General features: G+C 36.8%; 1 protein-coding gene across 1 annotated transcript in view; it reads right to left on the reverse strand.

The window, feature by feature from the left end:
* PKHD1L1 (PKHD1 like 1) overlaps positions 1 to 20,779 on the reverse strand; it is a gene marked incomplete at both ends in the record, with an annotated part of 159,996 nt that overhangs the window by 10,563 nt on the left and 128,654 nt on the right. Inside the window, 9 exon segments of the mRNA XM_080694743.1 lie at positions 2,564 to 2,699; positions 3,553 to 3,710; positions 8,296 to 8,463; positions 8,646 to 8,878; positions 11,707 to 11,872; positions 19,177 to 19,293; positions 19,373 to 19,484; positions 20,274 to 20,396; positions 20,482 to 20,630. Coding sequence (XP_080550869.1) covers positions 2,564 to 2,699; positions 3,553 to 3,710; positions 8,296 to 8,463; positions 8,646 to 8,878; positions 11,707 to 11,872; positions 19,177 to 19,293; positions 19,373 to 19,484; positions 20,274 to 20,396; positions 20,482 to 20,630 — 1,362 coding nt within the window.

Genomic DNA, 20,779 nt, shown 5'->3' on the forward strand with positions numbered 1-20,779 from the left:
ATAGTGAGACTTACTAGGAAAAGGAAATTAAAATTTTAAGAAGGGATTTCTCATGAATGCAACAAACTACAGCATTAAAGATGCCATTTCATTATTACTATGTACTTCCTTAATACCTACTAGTATAAACTTTAGATGCCATTGGGCTTAAAAAATGGGTGAATCTGAAGACTGTGCTTTGTACTTTATTTATATTTATTTATTTATTTATTTATTTATTTATTTATTTTTGGTGGTACTGGGGGTGGAACCCAGAGGCTTTCTACTTCTGGACTATAATTCCAAACCTTTTTTATATTTTATTTGGAGACAGGGTTTCACTAAGTTGCTGAAACCCTCACTAAGTAGCTGAGGCTGGCTTCGAACCTGTGCCATCCTCCTGTCTCCGCCTCCCAAGTGCAGGGATTACAAGCGTGTGTCACCACACCCGGCTTTGTGCTTTGTACTTTAAATTGAATGTGTTCTCAAGGTACTGTGAGAGGTATACACACTATTTATCCTAAGTAACTTATCACAGTAATGAAGAAAGCAGAGACATTGATAACATAACCTTTTGAGTAATCTAAAAATATATCTAGATTCAGCAGGCATGTTGGTGCATGCTTGTAAACTCAGTGAACCCTTGTTTCAAACTAAAAACTAAAATAGGGCTGGGGATGTAGCTCAGAGGTAGAATGTCCCTGGGTTCAATCCCCAGTACACAGAGAGAATGAGAATAGAGGGTTAATATTTTGCATCCTAAGTGCCCAAACAAAGAGTATATTTAAAAGCAATGCTATTGGGCTCAGGTGCAGAGTGTTTTCCTAGCATGTATGGGGTCCTGGGTTCAATGCCTAGCACTGGAAAAAAAATCCATAATACATACATTTAAAGACAGTAGTGGTAATTATTTTTCAGCATCTGCAAAAACAATTCTCCGTATTAAATTCTGTCTCTTGAGATAGTTCTTTTCCTGATGATTGCTTTGAATGATTATTGGTACTATGTATATTGTTTTAAAAAGAGCTAATAATTAATGAAAACTAAATTGTAAATATGTATATATAAAAGTGATAACACTGGCACTTCACTTTAAGGAAGTAAGATACCACAATAGTTAAGTGCCCAAGTTCTACAGTGAGATTCTTCGGGCTTTTCAGCGTTGAGACTGCTACCGGCTGAACTGTAATTCTAATTTTGTATGTTAAAACCCTAATCACCAATGTGATGATATTTGGAAATGTGGAGGGAAATTAGGTCTAGTATAAGATTGGGAGGATGAGAACTTCAGGATGGAATTAGTGCCATTAACAAGAGACAACAGAGGGTTTATTCTCTCTGTCCCCCCTCCCCCCACACCATGTAGGAACACAGCAAGAACTTTGCAAGCCAAAAAGAGGGCCCACATCAGAATCAAACTGTGCTGGCACCCTGTCCTACGTGGATCGCTCAGCCTCCAGAACGGAGAGAAAGGAAACTTCTGTTGCTTAAGTCTGTGGTATTTTGTTATGGCAACCTGAGCAGACTGAGCTGGGGATCTTGGCAAATTACTTCACCTCCTGGACCTCAGTGTACTCATCTGTTTCTCTTGGGGTTACTATGATATAGTAACAATGAATAATGTATAAAGCACTTAGACCAGCGTCTGGCATGTAATAACATCTGTGGGAACATTGGCTATTTTTATTATCAGTACAAATCAGACTTGTTTTTATAAATGGCAAAGAATATATTACCCATACATCCTCTTAAGGTAAGTTGATGTGCTCCACAGTACACGCATATGCCATAGTTAGCCAAGATGAAGAAGCACATGTAAAAGTCATGATAAATAGCACACATGCAATGAACATCTGTTGCCAATGTCATTAGAATCCTATTTCACAGTTAATGAGTGAAGATAAATCTTATTTTTCTAAATACGTCAAGTGTTAGGTGTATGTTTTTCCATATATTTAATTTAAGCCAAGTTTAACTTCTCATATTTACTTCATAGTGTTCAACTGGTATTACACTAGCTTTCTTGGCAACACATCTGGTCACTACCAGTTAGGTTAGGTGCTGATCTCCATGAAATAGAAGAAAAGCAGAGATAAAGTAAAAACTCTGAGGAGAACCTCTTTTGGATCTATGGATAATTAATCTTTTTTTTGTGTGTGTGTGGTTCTGGGGATGGAACCCAGGAGCATTCAACCTCTGAGCTACATCCCCTGCCCTAATTTTTATTCTTTATTGTGAAACAGGGTCTCTCTAAGTTGCGGAGGGCCTAAGTACCTGAGGCTGTCCTCGAACCACGATCCGGGCTTTAATTATCTTAATGTATGGAGAATGAAGACCTTCTCAGAAAGCAAAAGAATGCCTTTCATAAAAACTTTTATCCATATATGAACATAAGTGCATTTCATTAGGAGTGATCTTTCCGGATACATGTTATAAATTAATACATCTTACTCTTTGGCAGGTCATTGCTAAAGGCTTACTTTCTCCTGAAACTCAATAATGAAGGAATTGCAAAGGTTAATAGTGAAACACTGCAAAAAAAAAATGTTGGTAACTAAGTACATCTACTGTTCAGAGGAAGTACCTGTGTGCAGATGCCTGGTGAGCGCACAGTGTTTCCGTTGGGTGTTCCATGCTGTGTTTTTGGGACAGACCAGTGAATTGTTCACATAGACATCCAAACGCTGAAGTGTGGAATAAAAAACTCCTACTAGAACAGCCTGTAAATAATAAACAACATTGAGTGTATGTTTAAAAGAGCAATAAAACAGTATTTAGAATTTTGCACTTAAAAATATACTTCATCCAGAAATGTGTATGTGTGTGCGTGTGAAAGAGAGAAGGGTCAGAAGTGGTTCAAGGGTTTTGTATTGATCGATGTCAAGGGTAGGATTTCTGTCACCTGGGAAGGAACAGGTGTCTCCTCTTGTTCCCACTCTCCTGGCCTCAGTTTTCCAGTGTCTACATGCACCTAACACTCTGGGACTTTGAAATCTCATACTTGTAGAAAAGGAAGTCTCAGTTAAGGAAGTATTGCTCAACTTTTTTCTCACTGACATGATATGTATAAATTTAATGATCCCAGCCAATTCAGTTTATAGCAACAATGTGACATAATCAAAGATTCAGATATCCAAAGTGAATATCAACAGTATATTCTAACATAGATACATAATAGCACCATGGAAGAATAAATATATAATTCCAAGTGATCAGTTTAGGACATACACTATCTTTATGTAAAAGCTTTGATTTGCTTGCTTAACCACACAGATCATAGGCATGGCTGTCATGTCTCATAATGGAGCACCAGAATCAATTGCATATTGGGAAGACGCATATTTGGTAACTGTATATATTTCAGGCTATGAAAACTGTCTAGGAGAATAGTATTTTTAGTAATACCTGAGTGGGTCTTTCCAAAATGAGCTTTAAGATCAACCATGTTAGGGTCTTTCCAAAATGAGCTTTAAGATCAACCATGTTAGGACAGGAAAGGGGTGCAATCCTTAGCAAAGAATAATATATCCAGATAATCATGAGTTATAAGACATTATTTCTATATTACCTTACCTTATTCTGGTTAACATTAAGTAACATCAGTCGAAGATTCTGAGGACTAGTCCCAGTAAAGTAAACTTCGTAAGATTTGTTCAGAGCCACAATGCTATGAAACAGAGACAGTCTTCTCTGGCATGTGTATCCAGCACACCACCCATGATCTTGTGGGCCTAAGTCCACACAGAGTGAAAGATCATGTTGTTATACTATTAGTACTATTAGTACAGAATATTCAAAGTGATCAAGAGTAATTAATTAAAAATAAATTTCAGTGGTCTAGTTCAGAATGCAAGTTCAGTATTTTATACATTACCCACTCACCATCTATCCAGCCATCTAAGCTATTTCTCAAACCTATGCTTGACAAGTCAGGCAGGGAACAGACTTATTCCTATTACCCTTACTTTTCTACCACTCAGGGTTAGAGGGTAAATTACTATGTTGAAGATATGTACTGGAAGGTTGCTGAGGGGTGATCATATTCAAATGTCATGCAGTGAGGAAGAAATTATTTTATCCTTCCTCCCTATCAAATGTGAGTTTGGGTGGGGATCCTATGCCCTAGGCCCTTTGCTAGGAAATATGCTGTAACAGAAATGGGACCTATACCTTCCAAAACATGGACATTTTTATGTCTGAACCATTGATTCATTAATTTGTTCTTTCACTCATTCATTTATTTGTAAATTTAATAAATGTGTTTGCTTTGATCATGTTTTTAATCTTCCATTTTAATTTTAATTAATTTGTTAAATATTGTGATAGAAGTACTATTGGATGATGTAGAAAGCATCACAATACCTGACTTCAAACTATACTACAAAGCCACAGTAATAAAAACTGCATGGTGTTGGCACAAAAACAGAAAAAAATAGATCAATGGAGCAGAATAAAAGATTCAGAAACAAATCTACACACTTAAAGACATTTGATTTTGACAAAGGGGCCAGAAACAGACACTGGAAAATAGCCTTTTCAACAAATGGTGTTGGCAAAAATGGTTACTCGTATGTAGAAAAATGGAAATAAATCCCACTTTCTCACCCTGAGCAAGAGTCAATTCAAGATGGATCAAAGAACTTGAAATTAAACCAGAGACCTTGAAGCTCCTTGAAAAGGGCATAGGCCAAACACTTCAACACATAGACACAGGTAAAAACTTTCTCAACAAGATTCCAAAAGCACAAAAAATTAAAAGGAAGATAAATATGTGGGATTGCATTAAACTAAAGAGCTTATCACCAAACGAAACTATCAAGAACCTCATTTACTAAAGGAAACTATCAAGAACCTCAATAGAATGGGAGACAATTTTTGTCAACTACTCCTCCAATAGAGCACTTATATCTAGAATATACAGAGAACTCAAGAAACTTACCACTAAGAAAACAAATAACCCAAACAAAAATGGGCAAGTGAACTAAACAGACACTTCACAATAGAAGAAATTCAAATGGCCAATAAATATATGAGAAAATATTCAACATCATTAGCAATCAGAGAGATGCAAATCAAAACTACCCTGAGATTTCAGCTAACTCCAATTTGAATGGCAATCATTAAAAACACAACAAGTGGTGGTGAGGGTATGCAGAAATGGGAACTCTAATACAGTGTTGGTGAGATTGCAAATTAGTGCAACCACTTTGGAAAACAGTATGGAGGATCCTCAGAAGAATGGGGAATGAACCGACCATATGACCGAGCAATACCACTTTTAGGTATCTACTCAAAAGAATAGAAACTAAACTACTAGATTGATGTATGATTATCTTTATAGCCACACAATTCACAATTGCCAAACTATGGAACCAGCCAAGATATCCATCAACAGATGGATGTGTTACAAAACTATGGCCTATGTACACAATGGAATTTTACTTAGCCATTTCCTGAAAATTATATAATTTTCAGGAATATGGATGGAACTGGAGAATGTTATACTAAGAGAGATTAGCCAGTCACAAAAAGTAAAAAAAATAAAAAATAAAAAAATAAAAAACAAACAAACTGGATGCTTTCCCTAAAATGCAGGATATAGGGAGAAAATGGATAATAGGAGAAACTCTGGACAAAGAAGGAGAAATCTTAGATGAATAAAGAAGGCGACCTGAGGGAGATGGAAGGGGAGAAGAGGGAAACTTCCAAATGCACGTGATGTACATTCATAAACATATCAAAGCTGATCACTAAGCAGAACATGAGAAAGAGGAAGAGGGGAGGGAATGGGTTGAAATTGAAGAAGGGCTAAGCGAGTGATGTGTGCATGTATGCCGCTGCCATCTTGTACCTCATTAAGATGGATGATTACAATGCACCAACAAAATAAAAGGTACTGTTGGAGGGACTATGTGATTAGTGAGCCGAAGTCACCTGAGAAATAATACTTCATCAAGTCCTCTAAAATGCTAAGACATAGTGGATGTTTTTATATTTGAGTACAGGCATTTTCCGAACAGGTGTACCATGATTTTCATAGAAAACTTCTCTATTTTACTCCAGTGGAAGCACAGTGAAGGATGAAATGATGAATTTTTTTTTTTATCTTTTTTCTTTTTACTAGGAACTGAACCCAGAGGATTTCTAGCTCTGAGTTGCAGCGTCAGCCTTTTTTATTTTGAGAGAGTCTCACTAAGTTAATCATATGCTGGCCCTGAATCTGCCATCATCTGGTCTCAGACTCCAAAGTAGTGGGTGAATTTTCTAGGTGTATTTATTCCTTAGGTTTTCTGAATTTTCTAGATTACTTGGAAGCATTACCAATATTTTTAAGTGAATTTAAATTGAATTTTAAATCAATATAAACTCCTAAAGCTTAAGTGTAGCATAACCTGTCCCTTAGCATACAAAATATAAATCCTACTTCTTCTTCTTCTTCTTCTTCTTCTTCTTCTTCTTCTTCTTCTTCTTCTTCTTCTTATTATTATTATTATTATTATTATTATTATTATTTTGGTGGTACTGGGGTTCCTGGAAGCCCTTCTACCTCCGGGCTACACTCCCAGACCTATTTTTACATTTTTTTTTTGGAAACAGGGTCTCCTAAGCCAGAGCTTGTGGCTGGCTTCGAACCTGCACGATCCTCCTGTCTCTGCCTCCCAAGCACGGGGATTACAAGCATGTGCCACCATGCCCGGCTATTTTTGTTGTTACCGTTGTTGTTTTTTGGTGGTACTGGGGTTCCTGGTAGCCCTTTTACCTCGGGGCTACACTCCTAGACCTATTTTTTTTATTTTTGGAAACAGAGTCTCTTAAGCCAGTGAGGCTGGCGTCGAACCTGCGCAATCCTCCTGTCTCCTCCTCCCAAGCGCGGGGATTACAAGCGTGCGCCACCACGCCCGGCTTAAATCCTACTTTTAATATAACTTCTTTGTGGTTTTGTAAACAAACATTAAGAAATATCTGTGTGTGAAGTGAAAAGTAAGAATGACAAGAGTCATATTTTAAAAATAAAGAATATTAATATTTAAAAGAAACTTTGATGGACTTTTCCCCATCTAGTATAAAGCAACTCAAGTTTCATGATTCTTGCACCTTTATAATTTTTTAATGCTGTTATCATTTAAGACTCCTTTAAATTGATAGTCACTGGTTAAAATTTAAATTCATCTTAAAGAGAAATGTCATGTCACTATTGTAAGTGGAAAACTTAATAATGCCTTTCAGAAAAGGAAAGTATAAAAATAGATAAAATGAAATCTTTATTCCACCACATAAAGCAGAGCAATTTGAATTTATTTACTGACTGCTCTAACACCATTCCCACAATCTTTACTTTGTAAAATCTGGAAGTCAGCATTTGAAACTGAATTGACCACAGGCCCTGGAAACCACATGGATTGTTGGCTCAGGTGAGAACAGAGAGGAAGAGGCAGAAAAACCATGAAACTTCCTAAGTCCTTGACTTAGTTCATTCTATTCCTTTAGCAGTTTTTAATGCATATTTTTGTGGGGTATTAGCTGTTTTGTTTAGTTCTAGGATATTTCGGTACATGTTATGATATCACCAGAGGACAGAAATCTCCCTGATGCAGGTGGTATGTCCCTTCAACTCTAAGCCTGCTTCATAACTCATCTTTGATTTCAGTGTCACTTCAGGGACATACAACAAATCCCTGTCCTTTGTTTTCAGTACATTTTAGAAGTTCATCTTATTCATTCAAAAAGCCTTCATCTCCTAAGTTGATCTTAATCCTCATAGACCACTTGCCTCTGTCCTAGAGCCATCTAAGATCAGAATGGGAGAGATGTAAACTCAAGACCTTCATGAACTCATCCCAAAAGTCAATAGAATCAGATATGAAAAATATACAAGTTACAAAAGTTTTCCAAAGATTCATAAAAATGAAAATGATTAGACTGAGAATATCTCTTCTCAGGTATTCAACTCATTATCAGTTTAATTTACATAAAGCAAATTGTATTTTTGGAGACGTTTAGGCCATTTTTTCTTCTAAATATTTATACTATCTTATCAATAAATATATGGAGATTACTATAGGAATAACTTTCCTTCCTCTTTTTATTCCTCTCATCTTCCTTTCCTCACCCCCCCACTCCTCCAAATGGTCCATTGGCTTTTCTGCATGGGGAACTTCTAAAAAGTCAAGTTTCCCCCCTATACATAGGTTTTTCTTTAACCAAAAGGCAAAACTCCTGATGCTCATAAGTTTTATGTGATTAATAATTTATGAGGTGGTTTCATACACTTAATAAAATGCTTTAGTAACTGGTTTACTTGCACTCAACACCTACCATTAATGAGATCAACATAACCATTGCTCACTATAGCCACTGGTGAAAGCCTTCGTGTTTCTCTGTCAGAATCCAAGCTTTCGATAACCATCATTGCATATTCCATCCCAAAGCACTGATAGCTCTGCCATTCTGGAATGTATTTACAGGTGGAATCTCTAATGATTCCTAGAAACATATGCATATACATTTTAGTAATGAAAAGGAACCTTACTCACATAGAATATTCACATGTGAAAGACTATAAGTAGAACATAGACGCTATTGCTTAAGTGCATCAATCTTTAAAATTAAACATGTATTCTGTTTCATGAACTCAAGGTCTAACAGTAAAATTAGATACAACCAACCTTTATAAGGTGCTTTTTCAGCAACAGGAATCCTACTTCCGTTCAAAAATGTGAGCATCACCTTAGGAATTCTGTAGTCTCCAATTCCCAGTTGGCTGTTTCCATTCCATTCATACTCTGCTTGGGGTATCACTGAGCCAGAAATCCCCAAGAAGGAGCCATCTATGTCTCTAAGAAAAGATTTTCTCTTGGCATCACAAACCATGTCTATACAATCAGATGGATTCACTTTACTGGGGAAAAAGACAAAATGCATGATTTAGTTCACTGTTACAAGAGACAAGATGAATATACTTGACCATTTGACAAGGGAGTTTCAAAATATTTCAAAATGGGTTTAAAGTGGGACCAAGTAGCAATTATCATTGTAATGCCATTTGTTTTTCCATTGTGTTGATTTGGTCCATTATTATGACATTAATTTTTCATAATGACAGTTTGTACCTATGGGGTGTAAACTTAGAATTCTAATGTGCTATTTCATATTTTGTTGAATGATAGATTTCATTTTTGTGCACTGTTTGCAATATTCTAATGTTGCCCTATCAAACGGGTAAATGGTTAGTTTGTCGTACAGGAAACGCAAAATTCCTGTGTTGGTCAGGAAGTCTTTATTATTTTTCCCTCCCTTCTTGTCTTAAAAAATTATAAAATGCCGGGCATGGTGGTGCACGTTTGTAATCCCCGCGCTTGGGAGGATCGCGCTGGTTCGGAGCCAGCCTTGGTGGCTTAAGAGACCCTGTTTCCAAATTAAAAAAAAAATATATATATATATTAATATTATATATCATAGGTCTGGGAGTGTAGCCCAGAGGTAGAAGGACTTCCAGGAACCCCAGCACCAACAAAAAAAATTATAAAAATATCGCTTCCTATAAGATAATCTAAATATCTAATACAATTCTGCCCTCTTTTATCTTCCTATCCTGAGCTCTTAGACTTCACCAGTTGCAAACTGCTATATATGCTTGTGGAGCTTTTTCTTTGTATAGACAAATGCACTTGTATTGTGGTTCTTACATTAGTAACCACTGAACACAGCTGAATCACAGATTATACTGACTTTATGTTGAGTTCCCTGAAGTGTTAATTGATTGCTCCCTGATAAAGTAATAAAAATTTGCTGATTATGCAATGTTTTATACATTTAAGTGATATACAGAATACTTATAAAATACCACAATATATACAGTGAGGGAAGTGTTATTCCAGAGTTATAACAACATAATAACGGAAAGCTCAGATATTTTAGGTACTCTCTACTTGTCTTCTCCCCTTAGAAACATGAAGCTGTAAGTTATCCTTTACTATAATACTCTAGTTTTGGAGAAGAATTTTAATAAACATTTCTGTAGTTCATTTGTTCTTTGTATTCAGGTATGTGCAATGTACTTTTGAAAGCAAGTCTGTGAATTGAGCACTCAGCGGCTCTCTTTTAAACCATGGTTGCAAGTTTAATTCAGGTTTTCAAGAAACAGTCTGAGAGGTGGATTTGTAGAAAGAGTAACTTCAAAAAGGAGGCTGAAAAGCCACACAAACTAAGAGAAAGAAACCCAAGATAACTGTGATCTTCAGACCAATTTTATATCTGTCTCTTGGAATCCTCTAGAACTTGAGTCATTCCTACCTCAAGACAGGGAGGCCAATTTCCTTGGCTTGCAAGGATGGTAGTAGCAGGAAGAGCTTTGGATAAGAACAAAATCCTGAAAAAGGGAGCGACTATGAGCTGTTATGGGTCAAGATTTAGAGCATTTAAGGGGCTGGATGACAGTCTATAAATAAGTCTGGGAGATCACCAAGAGCATGCCCCAGAACTTCAATAGAATTATATTTGAAAATACATTTTCTTTATTATATCCATATTAAAATTATATATTAAATCTGAAAGAGTCAATGACAACTAAATAGGAGCTACCTAATAAGGAAAGGTCCTCATGAACCTCAAAATACAGCAGTTAAACATTGATTAAATGTTAGGCTGTCATAAAAATAAAATCACGTAGTCCAACTGTTATGAAGTATTAGGAGTGATGCCATTTAATTAGAGTATTATTCCCTCTCTTCTCTCCTAAGCTGAAAATCATCAGAAATCTCTGGTGGAGATTTCCGTTTTTCTAATACTGCTTACATATAAATTCCTGGTGTTTTACTGACTGTAAAAAATAGTTACTATTGGTTATATTCTTCTATGAGGTAGAATCTAAGTGATCAGCTTCTGGAAATATCCTCACAGCAACTGACCTTTGATCAGAAGAACTAATGTTTTAAGTTTTCATGTATTTATAATTACAGTGATTAGAGTGGCTAAGATTTAATTTGCAAGTGTATTTTTGGAGTGCCTGTGGTCAGATATTTAAGTTGCAGAGGCCATTCTCTAATCTGTAATCCTCCTGTCTTAGCTTCCCATGTACTGGGATTACAGATGTGTGCCATCACATCCACTAGTAGGATATTTAAAAATTAACATTGAGAGAAACAAATAAATAGATAAATAAAACTTAAAAGAGGAAAAGGAAAACGAAGAAATGGCAGGGATATTTCTTACCTTTTAACAATTTTTAATGGAGAGGTATTAATGCAGAAAACATTTCAGACCCTCATCTCTTATATTCAATGATGAATGTTATTGTTGAATTGAGCTCAGGGCCTGGTACATGTAAGGCAGGCATTCTACTACTGAGAAACACCCTCAGAGATTTTAAAAATATTTAAGTTTGGAAACAGAGTCTCTTGAAGTTGCCCAAGCTGGCGTTAAACTTGTGATCCTATTGCCTTAGCTTCCCTAGTGGCTGGGATTACAGGTGTGTGATGCCACACCTGGAAATGATGATGCTATTGATAATACATAAAAAGGAGAGAAAATCTTCATATTAAAGTAGTTTTTCAAACTCATCTGATGAAACTCAGATATGTACATGATTAAAGTTTTAATTTCCATAATGCTAATTGAAATTTTATAGAAAAAGAAGTTATATTAATAGCACAACTTTTTATGTCTATGGCAGGGAGATGGAAAACCTATAAAGAGAACAAACCAAAACTGAATTTTTGTATATTTTACCTTATATCAGGCCTGTGTATAAATACTTTTGATTGTTCCATAGTATCAACCAGTTGTATATTTTTCACATGGATTGGATGCTGTAAATCCTCATTTAAAGGATTGGTCATGAATATCACATTAGTTTCTCCTGAACAAACATCCTTAAATCCAACAAATGTTGAACCTAAAACATAAATAATACAAAGTAATTATTTTCTGTGGAGAAAGTGGTAAAATTTCACTTCACGCTCATTTCATCTAAGTCATTCTTTGCAACTACCCTCAACATGGAACTCTTATCTGATATAGTAAAAAAAAAAAAAAAGTCTACCACTATCTGTGTAGTGTGCTGTCCTACGTCTACATTATTTGATAGTACTTTCCTGCATTTTCTCTCAGCTTGGCTGTGCCACTGAACAATAGTAATTAGCAGAAATCTGGAGAGTGTTTATATGTTAGGGATAGCTCTCTCTCTTGATGCTTCAAGGAATTCCATGACTTTCAACATGTGAGTCAGCCTGGGATCACTTCCATCACCCTATCTAATGGCCAGCATTATTGTCAACAAGCACCAACCATTAGACATGGAAGTAAGGCTACCTTTTACTAACCAGCCCATAGCTAGTCTATGAATGGATGGCAGCCTAATGAATAAGTCCAGGTGATAACAACAGAAGAGCTTAGCTGAACAAAGATGAAACTGCCCATATACATTATGAACTAATCAATGATTGTTTATAGGGTCTAAGTTTGGGGATGATTTGTTATGTATCAAAAGCTAACTGAAACACTTTTTAGCCCTCTTGGATTTGCATACATTATATGGCCAAAAGGTAAAATTGATTGGATCCAAAGTAACCTTAATCTCCATTGTACTTAAAATCTAATAATCTAAATTAGAAAAAGCCAAAAGTGACCTCTAAAAATGTTTGAATCAGTTATGTTATCTAATATCCTTCATAATTATATTTTCTCCTTAAAAGAGATTCATTACATGAACATGAACTTATAGATGAGTATTAGTAAAATTTCCCAGTACCCTCCCTAGACTTCTTTTACTGGGCCCCATATCCATTCCCTAGTTCCTCCTGTAAGTGCTGGCTGCAAACCATATATAGCTGTGACTTCTCTAGAGAAAAGCCCTTGGCCACTTGAGAGCTCCCTCACCTTAGATATTATGTACTTCTTACCACCACCATTGTAGGGTAGCCATGCTTCATGGGAGGAAATATGGGAGACTTTTAGGATGAATACGGGGTGTAACTTATGTTCCAAAGATCTTTGAAGCATCAGGTAGAAGCTGTGCTCCAGCTGAGGCCACAGGTCTGCTTAGCTCCTTCCTCTGACTATTCTACTTCCTTCATTACCTTTCTCCTGAAAACATTCCTTCAGTAAACCACTTGCATTGTAATGATGAGATGATGAGTTCTGATGACTTTCTGGCTAGATGGGAATTAAGACTGGTTGTATGTGGAGTGTCAATAGTTCCTAGTGTGCGTTTATAGTGAAGCTACTGGTAAGTTATGTGGTGAACTGGATAAGGGGTAATTTGGGTGGAAGATTATGCTCTGGATTATCCATTTACTTTGGGATTTGAGTCCGACAGGACAAACAGTAGTCAAAAGAAATCTCTAAGTGGATAGCTATGGCTAACTAGCATTGATACTTCAAAGAAAAAAATGAAAGCTATGGTGATCAATGGCAATTTCAAAGCAAAGATTAGGACCTAGTCTGCAAAATTAGCAGAACCGTGCAACCTAAGAGAGAACTGAAGTCCAGGTTTAGCAAGTCTCTTATAGCAATGTCAAGGCTCTGATAGAAAAAGAGTGAGATGCTAAGTTAGAATGAAGATATATGGGAAGATGAACTTGAAGAAGACTTAGAATGTGTTGAGTGCTCTAAATGTATATAACTGGTCTACACCCTCTTATTAGATGATAACTCCCTGCCCCACTTGCTTGAATTCATGCAGAGGTTTCAAAGAGGAAGATTCTTGCCCTTTATAATACCTATTCCCAGGTATTATACACTCGTCCTTATATCTTGCTGGTAAGGCTTTTGAAAGCCTGAAAATAGCAATGACCCACATTAAGTAAAGTCGCTAGAATATTCATGGGATATTGTGGAAAACAAAAGATGGGTTAAAAGACATAAAAATGCAAATACTGGAATGGAACCATTCTACAATGCTCCTTGTGTTTCAGCCTTTCTCAGAAGTGCCTTTGAATAACTCGTGATGTGGGAAGATGTTTCTAATGGATGGAATTTGGGGTTTTACACAGGATTATCTATTTTGGAGAGACAAATGGTCTAATGTAAGAATAAACACCAAGGGTGATGGTGAGTGATTTGGCTCGTTGGTTTGGAGCCTAGAAGGAACCAGATTAGAAGTGCAGGGAAAATCATGTGGATAAATCCATGGAAGTGGGAATGCAGTAGATGTTATTGCTTACCAAATAGCATTCAATACAAAAGGATCCCTGAAAAACTAAATGAAAACTAGTATGATTTGTTCAGCAGATGTCAGTGATCTCTGTCCCCACCTACCCCATTTCTTTCACAATAGGCATATACTGTGAGTAGCCTTAGTGGTACAGATGGAGGCTATGTGAACTCATTAGCATGAATTCCTGTTTTGCAAAGTGAATCAAGCTACCTCTACTACTTCATGTATGACCTGAGTTTTCAAGCGCTGAAACCAAAGCTGAGTCTTTAGAACATTGCCACTCCTCATAAAACCAGTTAATCAATTAAATTGAGACTGTATCATATTTATTCTACCTTGGGAAGGGTAACAACTTAGGTTGACTGGTATTGCTATGTATTCCTGGCATAAATTTTTCTTTCTTACAGGGATTCAGGCATTTCTACCATACTAGGACTCATGAAGTGATGTAATTACATAGGACTCTGCATAATTTCACCTTGGACTAAAGAACCCACGTTTGGGGAAATGGGCACAATGGTGGGCACATGACAATGGAATCACAGTAGGGCAGTTGTTCCAAAAATAGAACATAGTGTGTTTGGAATCTGTCAGCTTCACAGTGTGGTAGAATAGTCTCTTGGAAGTATAACTGTGGTACCAGGTTTAGAAATAACAACCTGGAAAATATGTTATTAACCTAAAACCAACAGCTATTTTATGATATTAAATATACAAAATAATAGAATACAGACTACTGGTACTAAAAACTAGGAGTAAGAGTAACCTTATGTAAATATGGTTACTCTCAATATGTCAAATACCATCATCCCTAGATATTCATGTGGGGAAACTGTGCGTCCAATCCTATGATTTTATTTACTTATTTTTATTTTTTGCAGTAATAGAGACTGAATCTAGGTCTTCACACATGACAGTCAGGCACTCTACCACCGTAATGTTTGGGTTTGGGGTGTCCTCCAGCCCTCATGGAAACATGGTGGCAATGTTGGAAGTGGGGATTGGTTGTAATCTTAGCAGTACATCTGGATGGTGGCTCGGGCTGGTAGGGTATAAATGGAAAAAGTGATCCCTGTGGCCATGCCCTTGAGGATCATATATGATTCCTCCTCTCTTTGCTCTCACTCTTGCTTCAGGCCTCCATGATGTGAGAGTGAATTCTTATGCTCTCTCTCCATTTCCCATTGCTATACCCTGAGATCCACAGCCCTGGACTCACAGAAACTGAGCTCAAAATATCCAAACTGTGAGCAAATACATCTTCCTTACTCTAAATTATGTGGTCAGGCCTTTGAATTATGTCTTAGCATGAAAATGCTAAGACAACCACTGAACTCCATCCCTAGCCCTCAATTTTACAATTTAGATTCTAAGAATATGGAGGTTATAGGGTCCAGAGGGAGAGTATTTCTACCAAGTCATATACCAGTGGACCCAATAAACATAAAGCCATGGCTACCTCACGGTCACTTTGTCAGACAAAGAAGGCTTGTGCCACCTAGGAGTGTTCATTGGCCCTGATCTCCATGCTGAGGTAGGCCTACTACTACACAGGGAAGGTAGTGAGTGATCATGCAATCCACTGGGGTACATGGCCAGTTCAGTGTTAGCTACAAATGGGCAAGTATAGGAATCACAGTTTCTGTAAGAGTACAAGAAACAGGCCTAATTTTATCAGGGATCAGAGTCTGGACTATTCTACCAGGAAAGCCATTTTGACATGCAAAAATGTTAGCAAAAGAGGAAAGAAATTTAGAAATAATGATGGAGAAGAGGAACAAATATCATCTGTGATCTAGGGACTGGCTTTGCCAATGTGACTACCAGCCCTCATAACTTTACTTGAAAATTAGGACCAGGTAGAATCTTGGAGAATTATTTTCCTGGTAGAATAGAGAAATATAACTAACTTCATAAAAAAGACAAGCAGATCAGTGTTCTCAGGAGTGGACTGAAGTGGATGCCAGCCAGTACACCCATCTCCAATCATCTTAGTGAATACTGACCCTTAACAGCTCAAAGCAACACCCTTTTTTTTTAGATAACTAATATTAGCCAAATAACCTCAAAACCAATAAAATATCTTGGGATAAACCTAACCCAAGATGTAAAAGACCTCTACAACAAAAATTATAAAACATTAAAGAAAGAAATTGAAGAACACCTTAGAAGATGGAAAGATCTCCCGTGCTCATGGATAGGCAGAATAAATATCATCAAAATGGCCATTCTGCCAAAACTGATCTATAGGTTCAATGCAATTCCCATTAAAATACCAGTGACATTCTTCAGAGACCTAGAAAAATCAATCATGAACTTCATATGGAGAAAGAAAAGACCTAGAATAGCCAAAGCAATTCTCAACAATAAGAAACATGCAGGAGGCATTACAATCCCAGACTTCAAACTATACTATAGAGCAATAGTAGTAAAAACAGCATGGTACTGGCACAATAACAGATATACTGATTAGAATAGTATATCTAATATACTAGTGGATTAGAATAGAAGATACAGAAACAAACCCACACATCTTTAGTCAATTAATCTTTGACAAAGGGGCCAAACACATACGCTGGAGAAAAGACAGCCTTTTCAACAAGTGGTGCTGGGAGAACTGGCTAACCATTTGTAAAAGGATGAATCTAAACCCCTATATCTCACCAAACACTGGAATCAACTCAAGATGGATCAAAGACTTAGAAATTAGACCTGAGACTGTGAAGTTAGTAGAGGAGAGCATAGGTTCAACACTACAACATATTGGCACAGGCAGTAACTTTCTCAACAAAACCTCCAAAGCTCAGGAAATTAAAGCAAGAATAAACAAGTGGGATAACATCAAACTAAAAAGTTTCTCCTCATCAAAGGAAACTATCAATAACCTAAAGAGGATGCCTACAGAATGGGGAAGGATGTTTACCAGCCACCATTCTGATAGAGGCTAATATCCAGAATATACGAAGAGCTCAAAAGACTCTACACTAGCAAAACAAACAACCCAATCAAGAAATGGGCAAATGAACTAAATAGACCCTTCACAAAAGAAGAGATACAAAGGGCCAATAGATACATGAAAAGATGTTCTTCATCACTGGCCATCAGGGAGATGCAAATCAAAACTACACTGAGATTCCATCTAACCCCAGTCAGAGTGGCAAGCATAAAGAAATCAAACAACAACAAATGCTGGCGAGGATGTGGGGAAAGAGGAACTCTTTTACACTGTTGGTGGGAATGCAAACTAGTTCAACCACTATGGAGATCTGTGTGGAGATTCCTAAGAAAGGTGGGAATAGATCCACCATATGATCCAGCTATACCATTCCTGGGTATCTTTCCAAAGGGGTTGAATTCAGAGAAATACAGCAACATATGCATACCTATGTTCATAGCAGCACAATTTGTAATAGCCAAAATATGGAACCAACCCAGATCACCATCAACAGATGAATGAATGGATAGCAAAACTCTGGGAAATATACACAATGGAATTCTATTCAGCCATAAAGAAGAACAAAATTATATCATTTGCAATAAGATGGAAAGCCCTGGAGAACATTATGTTAAGTGAGATCAGCCAAGCACAGAAGGAGAAGGTACATATGTTTCCTCTAATATGCCCAAACTAGGAAACACAAAGGATACCAGTGGGACTCCAGATAATGGAGGGGAAATACCAGCAAAGTTTGAATGGAAAGATAGGAGAGGAGGAAGGCTGATCTTGATTGAGGGTCTACATCTGAACATGTGTAAAATTATGAATAAGACATGGTTAACCTGGACAACCATTGGTGGGAGGGGGGAAGGGAAATGGGGGCGGGGGAGAGAGGGCACCAAATATAGTTTAAATGTATACTATTTATGTTCAATAAAAAAATTGTTAAAAGAAAAAAAATATTTGCCTAAACTCTGCTTCCAGGGAATACAACTGTCTTTCATATGTCATCTTTTAGGATTCTGTCTTATGAAAGAACAGTTACTCATGTTTCTTCAAGAAATATTACTTAGAAGATTTTATTTTACAAGGACATTTTTATTGTTATCTAATATTTATAATATTCCAGAATATTTTTTCTTTTAAAGCTAAATCTGTTCAATTAAACCCTATGTAGCATGTTATATAATGTCCTTTCAGCATACCATCCATCATTGTAAGTAACAGTGAAAAATGATGACCCTTTGTTTCACATTTCTGGGAACTAAAGTTATGGTGGTAAGTCAAAACATAGATGTCTAATTTATTAAACTACTTTGTTCAAAAAGACACTGAGTAAAATTATTACAGAGGGGAGACTTGCTAAACTGAAAGAAAAATAGCACAGTGTAGTTAGTAGGCCAAATGAGTTTGATTGATGTATTCACTTTGTTAAATTATGAATAACTATTTTATATTTCTAAGGGGGACACCTGGTTTAGTGGATTTTGTTTCAGGAGATTTTGACCTTGATTCTAGCTTTGCCAATAGCTGTGAGGATTCCATTAGGTGTTTAAGTTTCTTCAGTTGCAAAAAGGACATAGTCGTGTGTAATCCTACTTATATAAAATAACTTTCACAAATTATACAAATTTATTATTATTAGCTTGCTACAACAGCATTTTTTCTGTGGTTTTGGAAGGAAAATTAAATGTTGTTCTTTAATATTTAAACATTTTTCCAGGGAACCATTTGTAAAATAGACTCTGATGTCTGATTTCTTTTTTTTTTTTTGTCATATTAAGAAGATCCATATAAAAATTTACCTAAGCCGGGCGTGGTGGCGCACGCTTGTAATCCCCGCGCTTGGGAGGCAGAGACAGGAGGATCGCGCAGGTTCGAAGCCAGCCGTGCTGGTGTAAGAGACCCTGTTTCAAAAATATAAAATAGGTCTGGGAGTGTAGCCCGGAGGAAGGAGGGCTTCCAGGAACCCCAGTACCACCAAAAAAAAAAAAAATTTACCTAAATAAGTTTTTGTTTACAATAAAACATTGTTAGTCATATAGGACTTCACGTATTCACTATAGAACTTAATTGATTTACAGTAGACTTTGTTTAAACTTGCCTGAGACATCCAAAAGGCCACTGATGGCATTGTAACTCATGATCCCTGCATGGGGCTTCCGGGGGGCCATGTTATGAGCTGAAGCAAAGGTAGGCCAACAAATCCCACTTCTCCCACCTTTTACGAAAAGGAAAAAATTAGTGGAAATTTAATATGCACTTATACAAACACCAACATTGATATTCCAAATTTTCACCTGATGGAGGTCTAGAACTCCGATGTGCAGCGGTGAGTTCAATATTGGGATCATCATTAGTTAGGACATCAGAGCAATTAAATTCAGGGCTACTTCCTACAATCAGTGAGTCCTATTTAAAAAAAAATCCAACAAGGTGTATTAGTCAGAGCTTTTCCTAAAAGAAAACATGATAGTGAGTAATTGTAAATTCTACTGTAGGAAAGCATGAACTACATACTTTAGACACGGATCACTCATTACATAGAGATGAAAAAGGTATTCTTGCTGTCCCAACCAGGATGATATGCAAAGCAAGGGGTCCAGGAACACAGATGTGTAGATAATTATATAAAAGAAAGTGGTATGTTTTATTGACAGAAATGTGCCCAGGGAACAGCAGAAAAGAAAAAGGAAAAGAGTGTCACTAGCACTTATGCTGTTTCAAAAAAGGCTTTAGAGAGTGAAAATTTAATGGACTGTTGCAAGATTATTAGGTGATAAGCAAGAAGAGGTAGGGAGAGAGAGGGAAGATAAGGAGGAAGAATTTCCTAGAAGAGGACAAACTGGTGAATGCTGGAAGGTACAGACTAGGTAGAGATAGAAGTCAAGGATTAAGGACTATTCCTTTCTTTTCTTTCTTTCTTTTTCTTTTCTTTTCTTTTTTTTTTTTTTGTATTAGGAATTGAACCCAGAGGCAATCTAATTCTGTGCTACACTCCAGCCTTTTTTATTTTTTTTATTTTTCTGAAACAGGTCCTCGCTAAGTTGCTGAGGCTGGCCTCGAGCCTGCGATCTTCCTGTTCCAAGTACTGAGATAACAGGCAAGTGATAATGCATCCAGCTAAGGATTATTCTTATTCAATAGTTTTACTGTTCTCAGAAAGAGAAAGAGTTCTCTTTCTCCTTATTCATTTCTTACCTTAATATGCACTGTTTTCCTGAGAATTTTGCGAGATGCTGCAGTTGGCATGTAAATCATTGGGAAAACAGCCATTCCGTTGTTAACCAGGGTCACGTTATAGATGCGCACACTCTCTGTGGTCTGTAATACAATCTGTAGTGGGTTACACAGTACTGAGGACAATCAGAAAAGAACATAAATCACAACCATCTTCCATCACATTTACCTGAAAATAGATTCCATAATCCCAGCATGTCCAAATGGTAAATCCCTGTATAAGAGAACATCCAGGCAGGCCATCTTGGTTCATATAGATTCCATACAAACCTCCATGGGCCTCATTGTCAAACCAGCTTTCCACGGGATTAGACTGGCCTTAGAAGAAAGTACAGAACCAGAGAATTAGCATTATAATTCATGTATAGTTTTAATATTTTCTCCCTTCTCTCTCTTTCATACTAGGATCAAATTGAGGAGCAATCTACCTTAAAGTTACACTAGCTACACCCCCAGCTCTTTTTATT

This window comes from Muscardinus avellanarius, assembly GCF_963383645.1.
Source record: "Muscardinus avellanarius genome assembly, chromosome: 4".
NCBI classification, from domain to species: Eukaryota; Metazoa; Chordata; class Mammalia; order Rodentia; family Gliridae; genus Muscardinus; species Muscardinus avellanarius.